At 38.4% G+C, this 13,804-nt stretch overlaps 1 protein-coding gene and 1 pseudogene across 2 annotated transcripts in view; one reads left to right on the top strand and one right to left on the bottom strand.

Annotated features, from left to right (window-relative positions):
• LOC148869628 (uncharacterized) overlaps positions 1-12,741 on the bottom strand; it is a 38,497-nt gene extending 25,756 nt beyond the window's left edge. The window contains exons 1-3 of the mRNA XM_088969924.1: positions 12,174-12,741; positions 4,153-4,202; positions 4,015-4,067 (exon numbers count right to left, since the gene is read on the bottom strand). Coding sequence (XP_088826050.1) covers positions 4,015-4,067; positions 4,153-4,202; positions 12,174-12,418 — 348 coding nt within the window. The 5' untranslated portion in view covers positions 12,419-12,741. The remainder of the gene's footprint in view (positions 1-4,014; positions 4,068-4,152; positions 4,203-12,173) is intronic.
• A 33-nt stretch (positions 12,742-12,774) lies between these two features.
• Positions 12,775-13,153, top strand: LOC148869627 (small ribosomal subunit protein eS25x pseudogene; annotated as a pseudogene). The gene has a single exon (XR_016108173.1). The product of XR_016108173.1 is annotated as a small ribosomal subunit protein eS25x pseudogene (transcript).
• Positions 13,154-13,804: the final 651 nt, after the last annotated feature.

The following is a 13,804-nucleotide window of genomic DNA, read 5'->3' as shown; positions in this document are numbered from 1 at the left end:
GAGAAAGGGAAGAAAATACATTAGGAGTCCCAGACATATGGTCCGAGGCTCTAGAGTCAATGATCTAGTGTGGGGGCTTGGAAGCTAAGCAAGCCATACCTGAATGGGCAAGGCTAGCGGTGTTCTGCTAAGATGTTTGAATGAACTGCTCATATACTGCATGGAGTACACTCACCATTTCCTTCCCAGAAGCACCAATAGATGTGGAGGGGATCGAGTCAATTTGCTGGCTTTCAGTAATTGTACTACTACCCTTAGTCATAGCATGGTTAGCCCAAGTGTTAGGTGGGCCACGTAAATCATAGTAAAAATTAATTGTGTGCCCTCTAAACCACAGTGTGTACACTTCCTAGGGGCATTACTTCTTCCTTTACCACAACCTCCCCCTGAGTCTCAACCTCCACTCCGGCCACCAGCACAGTTAAACATGGGACCACCACGGTTGCCTGGAAGTCCACTACTACCACCACCACCTCTATTTCCACGGCCACCCCCTCTAGTCACCACGAAACCATATCTGTCCGAGAGAGAGGAATGCTCTACAGACTCAATAGATGTCCTCTTAAGACAAGCAAAAACTTCTTCAAGTGAGGGAAGAGCAGACCCCCCCCCCAAATATTTGTGCTTGGACAAGCTCATACTCAGCCTTCAAACCCACTAGAAACCTTGTCACATCAAGTTGTTCACGTTGTTGTTGTTGAATCTGAACATCCGATGTCAGAGGATGATACACATTAAGCTCATTTCGGATATTCCTTAGACTTGCATAGTATTCCTCCAAGCTTTGACTGCCTTGCTTCAGATTAAAGTACTCTTGGTACAATTGATACACCCTAGTTGTATTGTCTTGTCCAGAGTATAGCTTCTTAGCGTGATCCCAGATTTCTTTAGTTGTATCTAGGAACATAAAGTTCACACTAATTTTTGGTTCCATGTTGTTCCATAGCCATGTTATTATTTGTGCATCTTCCTATTCCCAGTCACTGAACCACAGAGAATCAGAGGAAGGTTTCTCCTCTCTCACATGTTTTACCTTTCTCTTGGCCTTTAAGAACACTTCCACAGATTTTGCCCACGGCACATAATTCTCACCATTCAGCTTAATAGATGTCATTTGAACACATAGGTAGTTTGGAGAAAGCATGACGCTTGTTTTATTGTCATTCCCATCTCCAATCGATGCCACCTTAACTAATTCACCTTCAAATATGCAACACAACCTCACACATTTCCACAAAACTTATCTAACTTACAGCACCACCAACTTCTTCAAATACACATTGCACATCAAATACTAAAGCTGAATCACTCAGTCATTACATCAAACATCTGTACTGCACACTGCAGAACCATTCACCCACCAAAATACAAGGGCTGAAGTCACTCAGTCATTAAATCAAACACTTGTACTGCACACTACAGAACTGTTCACACACCAGATCCAAGGGTTCACTTTTAAATATTCAGAATCATCGTACACCATTCAACACAATACAACTACCACCACACCACTGCTGTCGTGAACTTCAACAGTCGAAAAACCCTACTTCAGCACACATATGAGGTAAAACAGAGAAGAACAGGACTGATATGCATAATAGTCACTCCAAACCTCCACAACAAAAAAAAAACCAAAACATAGCATTCACAGTCCACTATTTGGGCAAAAAACAGCACTGTTCATACCTGTCCACAAACAACCCTCTTCGTATCACTGAATAGAGGGCGTCTAGTACACAACTTCAACGACCACCACCACAGTAACTGGAGGCATTCTCACCTCCAAAACCACAAAACGACGAATCCTTTTTGGCCCCTTGTCGAGCTTCCACTCAGGCTAGCAGAAAATTGAGGAAAGCTGAAATGGTTGGCGGCGAACCCAGAAAGAAGACAGCAGCAAGGAAGAATGAAAGGAGAACAAGGTTTTACCGCTCTGATACCATGTAAGAAAACCCTATTCGATTCTAGGTTAAAGCAGAGAAGAAGAAAAGAAAGAAGAAGAAGAAGAAGAAGAAGAAGAAGAAGAAGAAGAGAAGAGAAGAAGAAGAAGGGTTCGGCCAGATTAGGAAGAAGAAAATCAGTCCTTCCTAGCCGCCCCACTTGTATTTATTTCAAATAATAGAGTTACAAGAAAGACCATATTGTCCCTCATGAAAGATGGGACACAACTTAAACTTAAATAAAATAGACCTTTCACTCTCAAACAGATAAACCAAAATGACCAAAATACCCCTGATTTGTGTATTCTAACAAGTTTATTTGCCATGTAAGCAATAAGGGAAATTTAGCCTTTTTTTACAATTAGTAAACATATAAATATTAAGAGTGGGTCAGCAGATTGATTTGATTCGACCCTCTCTCTCCCTTTTCTAAAACCCTTCATGTGCTTCTGCTTCTCCCTCTTTTCTTCTTTTCTCCATCTGAAATCCTTCTTTTACTTTCGGATTCAAGACTGATTGTAGTCTTGATCGACTACTTGTTTTATGTTTCTTTTGGGGTGTTGGGTTTAGTAAGAGTTTTGTGCGGTTGATGTGATGGATTTGGGTGTAAGGTTTTCAAAGAAAGCGTTTGAGGGATTGTCGGTCCTTAGTTTTGTTTGGAGGTTCCTCAACACCTCTCTAGGTTGTAATCGATTTTTTTTTAATGAATTTTCTTTTTACTATCAAAATAAATAAACAAGTAAAAGAATACAGAAAAAACAAACAAAAAAGGAACTTCTTTTTTTATTTTTGTGGTATTTATTTCTTCTTTATCTGATTGTGTATATGCCATGGCTTGCAAGAAACGCAATATTTCTTACTTGTTCTTATTAATAATAAGTTATTGCCTTTATTGGTCAAAAAAAGTTTAAAAAAAAAAAGGAACACAGCATTTCAACCTTCTGGATCTGTTTTGAGGAGGAGACAATTTGATTTACAAGTGAACATTATTGAGCAAATCACCTTGTTGTCCGCATTAATCTGCAACCAGCACTTGATTTTCAACATTATTTGATCTGAACTCTGGTTTCTTACAGGTCTTGCATTGAATTTTGATGTTCTAGTTTCCTAAAATTATAGATATTTAGGGATCTTAATTTCTCACTTTTTGTTTTTCTTGATGCAAGAACCTTGAGTTCCTGACTGCTGTCCCACAGATTCGGCCTGCTTATTGGTTTCTAATTACAATATTTTTTTTGATAAATAACAGCAATTTCATTAAGCAAAACACAATAAAAGATACGAGTTCAACACAGCCCTCCACCAAAGAAGCTTAACAACCAGATAAAAAGAACAAAAAGAGACAGAAAAGTAAATTTACAGATTACAAGCTGGTCCTGGGCAACCCAAACTAAAACATCTTTCCAAACCCCAGCTCTAGCCAATAAATCAACCACTGTGTTAGTACACCTAGCCTCCTAGGCACCCACTTTAATGAGGTATTCATAGGGCCACCAAAGGACTGAGCTAGTCTCACTAGTGGTTCTAATAACCTGATGATTGATCTCAAGAGCAGTCCTTAAATACTCTAGCAGACCTTCACTTCTCCATAACCTTCACTTCTTCTAGTCTGAACTTTTGCTATTGACCTGGCACTCCCAATTTCATCAAAGCATAAACCCCAAGAGACTTTCAGAAAACCCTAACAGTTTCCCTTCCTTTGTTGTTACCCCGTCATGTCCTGTATCAGTTTAATGCCTTTTACAATTACTAGCTAATAACTTTAATAAATAACAGACTACTACTGGTGCCAAGAATATCAAACAATTGAGGTTACATTGTGATATTGTATCAAAAGGAAATTTACCAATAAAAGATTGTTCAAGCATATCCGAAACACACCCTTTGTGCGTCTAAGAAAGGACCAAGGAAATCCTCCCTTGTTACATGATTAATAAGTCACTTGATGCACACATGAAGAAAATTTGCAGATAAAATGGGACCAATATGAAAAGAAAGTGACACAGTATATACAAACTAAATCTTACGGGTGAAGTTCACAGAAAAAAAAAATAAAAAAATAACACTTCATTACCGCCTCCATTCTTCTAATTTCATAGCGAGCATACTGAGCCACCAAATAGACAGCTGTTACAAGAAATACTCCTTTTAGATAGCAATATCAAAGGTGAAACTTCAGATATATAAATGAGTAATTAGAGAATTGAGATACCCAATGAAGGCATGCAGGCAAAGAAGAGCTGTACCAGGTGGAAATCAAGCCTAGCAAATAGGAAGACATATGAGAACATTTACCAAGAATTTCAATTAAGAATGTAGAGAATAACAGGTTGGCAAAGAATATATCAAGTTTGTAAAGAAATTTCCAGCAGATAACACATTTTACTATTTTCTTGTATTTTTTTATCAGAAAAAAGATCAAAGAGGTTCCTATGATGAAAAGTAGAAAAAGATCTAGCCTCCCATTTGAGATGTCAAATATGCCATCATAATCATCATCATCATCACCCAAGCTTTATCCCAACTATATGGAGCCAGCTACATGAATCCCGTTTTACTATTTCGTTCTGTTAAAATCAATATCAATTGTCAAAGTATTAGTGTTTCAAGTGTAATACTGCCATGGAGTATTAAAAAAAGTAAGCATCCACCTTATAACCACTTGGAAAGTTTCCCTATCTAATCACAAAGACAATCATTCTGAGACTCTTAAGAGAGCTAAGTAGCCAACATCTTGATTTGAATATTTTATAGGGTTCCCTTCCCCAGTTGAACTGAAAACTGCAATGAACTAGTAGAAAATTACACCTACAGTAATTCAGATAATGCAAGAAAAGAAGAAAAGGGAGATAGAGAAAGAAGAAGAAAGAAGTTTCAGCAATAGGTTGTGGAAGAAGAAAAGAAGGGAAGAGAGGAAAGTAGAATTCAAACCTCTCTCTAGCCCCCTTCATCACTTTTATTAATAATTCTTAAGTCTGAGTACAATTACTTGGATGCCCTTAATGGGGCAGCTAGCACTAAAGAAATAATTAAGAAAATAAAAGAAGGCCCATAACTAAGAAACATAACTTTTAAATACTACTTAAAAGAAATAAATAACACGAAGGCCCATTCGGCCCATTCTCACTACACTCCCCCTCAACCTGAGCATAGATGCCAATCATGCCCAGCTTGCTTACATAATGTTGAAGCTTTGCCTTTGGGACTCCCTTAGAAAATCTGTTAGCTGCTCTTTTGATGCAATGAAAGGTTGGCACACCTCTCCTGAAGCCACTCTCTCCTGTATAAAGTGTTTGTTTTCCTCAATGTGTTTAGTTCTATCATGCTGAATTGGGTTGTGAGCAATGTTAATAGCAAATTGGTTATCACAATACAAAACAAGTGGCTCGTCACATGAAACAACCATCCCATTAAGGAGAGATCTAAGCCATAACAAATCAGAAACACCAAGGGCCAAAGCTCTATACTCTGCCTCAGCTGAAGATCTAGCAACCACTGATTGCTTTTGCTTCTTCAGGAAACAATATTTCCGGCTACCATAGCACAATATCCTGATGTGAATCTCCCGTCATCCCATTTCCTGCCCAATCATCATTTGTATATGCTTCTACCTTCATGTGTCCATGTTTAGCAAATAATATATCCTTCCCAGGGGTTCCCTTAAGGTAACATAACACCCTTTCTGCAACAGCCATATGTGTGTCTCTAGGAGCATGCATGAACTAGCTAATAACACTCACAGCATATGAAATGTCTAAACGAGTCATACATAGATAAAGAAGTTTCCCCAGTAATCTCTAAAACACTTCTATGTCAGCTAAAAGTTCTCCATCATTAGCTAAGAGTTTATGATTCACATCAATAGGAGTAGAGGCAGATTTAGCACCAAGTTTTCCAGTCTCAGTAAGAAGGTCTAGCACATACTTCTGTTGAGAAATAAAGATACCTTCCTTGGAATAGCAACCTCAATGCCTAGAAAATACCACAACTCCCCTAAATCTTTAATTTCAAATTCAGAACTGAGAAACTTCTTGAGAGAAGTAACTTCTTTTGTATCACTACCAGTAACCACAATATCATCTACATAAGCTATAAGAAATGTCACCAGAGTGTCTTTTCTTTAACAAAGAGGGTATGATCTGATTGAGTCTGAGTGTAGCCGAATTGAACAAGAGCAGCCCTAAACCTGTTAAACCAAGCACGTGGAGATTGTTTCAGGCCATAAAGTTATTTCTTCAATCTACACACCTTACCCTGCATTTCCTTGCCATATATACCAGGAGGAAGGGACATATATACCTCTTTAGTGAGATCACCATTCAAGAATGCATTCTTAACATCAAATTGATACAAAGGCCAATCATAGCTCATTGCTAAGGATAAAAGAACTCTCACTGAAGTCATCTTAGCAACTAGAGAAAAGGTCTCAAACTCTCAGTGTAATCTCTCCCATATACCTAGGTATATCCCTTGGTAACAAGCCAAGCCTTATACCTCTTAAATTGACCCATCTACATGATACTTGATAGTGAAAACCCACTTGCACCCAACAAGCACCTTCCCAGCTGACAAGTCAACAATATCTCATGTATTGTTTTTATGAAAGGCTTCTATTTCAGTACTCAGTGCATCCCTCCAATCTGGTGTGGCTAAGGCTTCTGAAACAAACTTTGGGATGGATTGAGAGGAAATGGAGGCTAAAAAGCCATAGTAGGATGGGAACAAGTTGTAGGAAATGTGTTTGGAAATACAATGAGTTGTATATTTCCTCTTACCTTTTCTCAAAGCAATGGGTAAGTCAAAGTCTGGAAACGAGGGTGTTGGTGGATGAGGTGATGGACATGTCCTCTCTTCAGTAATTGGGAGTGCCTGAGACTCAACTGGAGGTGTGGGATCAACCTGTGTTTGCCTTAGCCTTTGCCGCTGGTACCACCTCTGAAGAATAGGATGAGTGGAAACAACTGGAGGACTAGCATGAGGAGGGAGAGCAGTAGGAGGGGAAGACCTCAAAGGAGATGACCCATCCACGAGAATGGGGATAATTGTGGATGGCTCAACACAAGACTCAACTGGAATTGGCAAAGGAAGGGATGAAGAAAACAACTCAAGAGATCTCTCCCCCTCAGAAGGATGACTATAAAAAGGAACTGACTCTACAAAGGTGACATCCATGGAAACAAACCGGGTGCCACTAATGGGATCGAAACAACAATACCCTTTCTATGTGGAGGCATAACCAAGGAAGATACACTTCTGAGCCTTGGGGTCAAACTTGTGTCTTTTGGAATTGGAAATATGGACATGCAACCAAAGACCCTTAAAGGAATAGAGATAATCTCAACATCAGGAAAGAGGACTCCAAAATGAGATCTTAACCCCAAGACTCGAGAAGGCATGCGTTTAATAAGGTAGGTAGTTGTTAAAACTGTATCACCCCAAAACTTCAGAGGAACATGGGTAGCAAAAAGAATGTTCCTTGCAACTTCCACAATGTGTCTATTCTTCCTCTCTGCTACTCCAATTTGTTGTGGAGTGCGGGCACAAGAACTCTAATGAATAACCCCAAACTTCTCAAGATAGAAGGTAAGGTCGTTCTCAAAATATTCCTTAGCATTGTCTAACCAGAATATTTTGATGCGGGTATTAAACTGAGTATGTGTTCATGGAGCTGTTGCACAAGTTTAGGCACTTCAACCCGAGAGAGCATAAGATAAATCCAAATATATCGTGAAAAACCATCAATAAACATGATGAAATATTTATACCCATCCATACATGGTAAATGGTAAGGCCCCTACACATTAGAGTAAACAATATTAAAAAGAATAGTTGATCTTTTATTACTTGAAGTATAAGTGCTCTTACAATGCTTTGAGAACTTACAAGACTCACAATGAAGACTCGATAGACTAATTCCTTTAAATAACTCTAGAAACAACTGACTCGATTAAGAAAAGAACAAATGACCCAAACGACTACGACAAAACATAATACAACTAGTGGACTCTAAAACAAATGCAGTTTTCTTAGGTTGTACTTAGCTCTGCTCAGGCATGTCTAATAGATAGATCCCATTCGCCTCATAGCCACTCCCAATCACCATTTTAGATTCCATGTCCTGAAAAACACAATATGAAGGAAAAAAAGGTCATACTGCAATTTAGGGATTTAGTCAAATTACTAACTGAAAGCGAATTGGTATTAAGTTTAGGTACATGAAGAATAGATGATAAGGTCAAGGCATTAGAGGTCTTAATGTCTCCCTTTCCCAAGATAGGGGTAGGGAGCCATCAGCAAGGGATATCTTATCTTGGCCAGAAAGAAGTTGGTTAGAGGTGAATAACTATGAAACATTGGTCATATGATCAGAAGAACCAAAATCAATTATCCAAAGGGTTTAATGAGTAACTAAGACAGAAGCATGATGTGTAGTCGCACGAATACCTAAGTGAGCAGATGCAGAGGAAGGAACAGCTTTTGAAAGAGTTGTAGCAGTGGACTCCAAGTGACTGATGATTCAGCCATACTTCTCATATTCAGCCCTAACGGTTGCAAGCTGTTCTCCCACTGACTTCTCTCCACCCTGTCCTTGTTCACCTTGTAAAGAGGTGGCTACATTTGCATTTCCACCTTTTCCAATTTCAACCATTTTCCACCATTTTCTTTTTTGAATCTGGCATAAATGAGCTCTGGATGCAGTCTCCTCACTGCTCACCATAGCATATGCTTGAGACAAAGTCACCTCATCCTTTGCTAAAACATTCTACCTCACAATATCATACTCCGAGTTGAGTCCAGTGAGGAACTCAAAGACCTGATTTCTCTCCACCAACCTCCTATATGTTTATGCATCCTTTGTGCAACCCCAAACAACAATCTCCATCAGATCAATCTCTTGCCAAAGAGATTTCAGCACAGAGAAGTAAACTGCTAAGGGCTTCTCCCCCTGTCTAAGATTATTCACATCATGCTTCAATTTGTAGGCTCGAACAACATTAAGCTTTTGGAAATAGGTCTCTGTGACACTATCCCACACTTCTTTTGCAATTTCCATCTACAGGAAATGTTGACTAATGTGTGGTTGCATACAATTCACTAGCCAACCCACTACTATGTATTTTTCCTGTATCCACCTTTCATAAGTAGGACCATCCTCCTCTAGTTTCTTCTTGCTCCTAGTAATATAACCCCATTTTCCTCTACTACACACATGTATCTTAATAGATTGAGACCAAGCTAAATAATTGGTCCCATCTAGCTTCACAGTAGTTTCTAGGAGTGTACAATCAGTCGGTTCGATTCGGTTCAAACTGAGGGCCTAACTATTCGATTTTACCTTTTCCTCTAACCGAACCGAACCGGCCCTAACCGAGTTTGGTTCGGTTTTCGGTTCGGTTGGACCCTGGTTCCACATAAATGGCAAGCATTTAATAAGTATTATTAATGAAAAGTTAAAATTGCCCCAAAACCCAATGGTTTTAGTTAATTAACTATTAACTATTATTAATTAAAAGCTAAAATGACCCCAAAGCCCAATGGTTTTAATTAATTATCTATTATTAATTAAAAGCTATAATAGGCCAAAAGCCCTATGCCAATGGGGAATTGGCAAATTGGCCATTTTCAAAAATAATTAATGATTAATGAACAATTAATGACGAACAAGCAATTAATAATCAGTCTAGGCTTTAATTAACTATTATTAATTGTTAATTGGGAATTACAATAATTAATTAGCATAAAGTATTAAATAAAACATTAATGTTTAATATACTTAACTAAATAACAGCATTAATTTGGTTTTCGGTTTGGTTCAGTTGAAAATTTTAGTCAAACCAAACCAAAACCAAAAACAGATTTTTTTAGAAAATAAAAACTAAACCGAATCATAGCCGAATTAACCAAATTGAATTAGCTTATTCGGTTTGGTTCAGTTCGATTTCCGGTTTATCAACCAAATTTGAACACCCCTAGTAGTCATAGCCCCAAAAGGATTCGCCATTGACCCCCCATGTCCAAACCCAGAATATGTGGAATATTTGGTCTTCTCCTCCAGTTTGTTCCATTGAGTAAATGGATGCAAATGAAAATCAAATTAGGGATTTACTAGGCTAGAATTACTGTTCTAAGCAAATAACCTTTCAACCCCTCAAAATTAGGGTTTCATGGGGTACTGCAAGATGGAGAGAAAGAGAGAAACTTCAACTGCCCCTTCCAGAGGTTCCAGGATTCAACCCAACCAAGACCGCCGCTAATAGAAATCAAAAGGCTTACCTCTAATCCCCAAGCGCCTGGTTCAAACTATCTCTACGACCTGTAACAAGGTTTCTCTAGTTATCTAGGGTTTTTGAGAAAATTCTCCAAGAACCTAGCCTAGGCTTCAACTAAGGATGAAAATCCTCCACAAAACTCTCCAAAAACCTTTCTAACTGAGCTGCATAAGTAGATGATTAATCAACTGATCAGTTCTCCACACACACTATGTATGGGCAAAGAAAGGAGAAAAAAAGTCGAAAGTGAGAACCCGCTCTGATACCAAGTTGAAAATTACACCTACAGTAATTCAGATAATGCAAGAAAAGAAGAAAAGAGAGAAAGAGAAATAAGAAGAAAGAAGTTTCAGCAATTCACGAAGGCCTCTTCTAAAACCCAAGTCTTAATCAAGTCTAGACCTAGAGCTGGAATGAGTCAAGAAAGAGGAAATGTGTTCACCATACGGTTTGACAAGGCAAATAAGGATGGAAATTGTTCCTTCAAGGGTGAATTACCCAACCAAACATGTTCCCAAAATTTAACATAGTTCCCAATGCCAAGATTATACCTGATAAGAGGCAGAAAAAATAAAAGAATGTCATGAATGGATTTCCAAGGAAAAGCTCTTGTTGCCCTATTCTGCACTCCAAAATCCCAGCCTTTCGTCACAAGTCCATGAATGCTAATGATTACCTTTGCCCACAGTTTGTCCCTATCATTTGGCAATCTCCACAACCATTTTCCTAGTTGCATTCTTATTTTTTCTATGTTTTCTTTTCTTTCTTCTTTTTCTTCTCAAAATTATGTCGACTTTCTATGTTTTGATATGAGATCTATACTTATTTGATGAGCATTATGGTAATTATTAGTTAAATATTTCTGCTGATTACTATGAGACCTAGGGAGTTACCCTACAATTTGTCTTTTACTATAAAAAAGTCATTGCCTAGTCAACTAGGTGCCCCCCTATCGCCTACCATCACCTGGGCGCTTTGAAAACAATGCAACCCAAGCTCTATTACCCTTTGTAAATTGGTGCATCTCACAGATGTTAGCATGTTAGTATGTATTTGTTATTAACATGTTTTATTCTGCCTGTTCCACGCCCCACAACTTCCTAATCCTTGTAATCTATGGAAAAGGTATATACACAATGTAAACCAAGAGCTAAAAGAAACACTCAAATACATAAAAACATAAACAAAGAATTTTTAAAATGTAAATTGTGTAGGATCGGTAAAGACTGTATCAGGTAACAAAGCGATTAATTTACTAGATTAACATATTTTATTCTGACATTTATAAAGACCATTACCCAATGGCAAATTTTATCAACACATTATATTGTGTCTCTTCCATATCAAATACTGAAATACATCTTTCCACTCCTTTAAAGCTATATGGTGAGTAAATTTATCAAAGAAACTTAAGCATAGAACAATTTATCAAAAAAAAAGCATAGAACATGGCTGCCCAAGTCAAGAACACCAATTGTGAATTATTTGATCATGTTTATAACTCTACCAAAACATTTAATAATTTTATCAATCAAATCCAGGCCTTTCATAGAAACCAGGATATTATAACATCCCAAACTGGAACTTCCTTTTCTATAGTCGACATTAAAATGAAGCTACTGTTCATGCCAGAATTGATGTACCTTTTACCTGGTTGAATTACCATGATCAAGGAAAGTCCTATACTTTCTAGTTGGTAAAGATTGAATCGGCTTTCTTGATCACTTAAACCTAAATTTCTACAGTAATATTTTCTATGACTGAATAATTCCCATATTCCTTTCTCTCAGCCTTGTCCCCCAGAACCCGCTCTTTGGATCTTTGTAACTTTTACTCATTTATTTGATCTGAACAAACTATAAACCCTAATAAAATGAAGAACTAAATTAAGCAAAATAGCAAGCTAAAAGAGAAAGGTAGAAAAGAAATAAAATAAGAGAGGTCATGTCAAAGGGTTAATTACCCAAATTTCTTCTTCTTAGGAGGAGTGGTGAAAAGAATCTTAGCAGCAGTCATGAAATCGAGTTTTTCCAATTCACGATATGCATCATAATCTCTTATTGAACTGTTGTTGCTATTGATGCTGCTGTTGCTGCTTGTGCCATTGTTCTTGGTCACGGAAGCGCAGAATAGTCTAGGCCGGATGAGACGGGATCCCTTTAAAAACCAGAGACAGGTGTCTCTTCCCAGATGAAGTATTCTACCCATCTTGTTTCAACATGTCCACATTGCAGAGGAGATGTGCATACTCTGGATAATGTGCCCTTAAACTTGATTGCTAACTTTACAAGTTTATAGTCTCAGAAAACAGCATACAACTGGATGTGCCACATTTAGACATTTCCTGAACCACAAACCAGCAGTTCAGCACAATTAGATGGTTTAATAATCTGAATTGTCAATTATTTCCTAATCTTTCTGGAGTTCAGGAAAACCATTTTCCACTGTCATAAATGCAAACATTTTTCCAAGAATGTTTGTCACCAATTAACCACGCAAGTATAACCAATTAACAAGCAGTGGGCTCTGTTCCTCTTCAGAAACTCTTCACAACTTCAAATCGGATGGCGCCAAAGAAGGAAAAGGCTCCCCCTCCATCTTCTAAGCCCGCTAAATCTGGAGGCGGTAAACAGAAGAAGAAGAAGTGGAGCAAGGGAAAGCAGAAGGAGAAGGTGAACAATATGGTGTTGTTTGATCAGGCCACCTATGACAAACTTCTCTCCGAAGCACCCAAATACAAGCTCGAAGGAAAAGGCTCCCCCTCCTAAGCCCGCTAAATCTGGAGGCGGTAAAGAGAAGAAGAAGAAGTGGAGCAAGGGAAAGCAGAAGGAGAAGGTGAACAATATGGTGTTGTTTGATCAGGCCACCTATGACAAACTTCTCTCCAAAGCACCCAAATACAAGCTCATCACCCCTTCCATTCTGTCGGACAGATTGAGGATCAATGGATCACTTGCACGGAAGGCTATCAGGGAATTGATGGCAAGAGGTCTTATTAGGATGGTATCTGCCCACGCAAGTCAGCAGATTTACACTAGGGTTCCATCTTTATATGTTCTGGATATTGATGATTAACTTAATATCAAAATTTTTATGTTACCGTTTTTGTTGAGACAAATACAATGTCCGCCTTATTAGACAATGTTTTTTTTGGATGCTTAGACCTTTGTTAGATTATGTTGCATTGATGGAAATTTTGACAGTAATTTTGTTCAGTGTTGGTGAATAAAAAAAGAGAGAGAGAAGACCTAAATGGGTCAATCGAAATGCCTTGATGGATTGGCTTGGGCCACAACAGGCCAACAATGGCCAATAAAGACTTTAATGGAGACCTTTATGGGTCAACCCAAATGTCTCGATGGGTTGGCTTCTTAAGCCAGTATGAAATGAGCCACAATGGGCCAATTTGAAAAAGAGCCAACAACGGCCAATAAAGATAGTGTGTTGCACCCTCTATGGTGCCAACTGTCCATTCTTTGGACCTTGCTTCACTCATTAGGAACTCAAGAAGAACGAGATGGAACCCTAAAATTGATCACCTCTGGGAGAAAACCCTATAACAATCACTTCCAAGAGGATAACAAGAGTTCGGCC

The sequence above is a fragment of the Nelumbo lutea genome, chromosome 2 (assembly GCF_056320005.1).
Source record: "Nelumbo lutea isolate HS-2025 chromosome 2, American lotus-T2T, whole genome shotgun sequence".
Taxonomy (NCBI): Eukaryota; Viridiplantae; Streptophyta; class Magnoliopsida; order Proteales; family Nelumbonaceae; genus Nelumbo; species Nelumbo lutea.
This window is presented reverse-complemented; position numbering and strand designations above follow the sequence as displayed.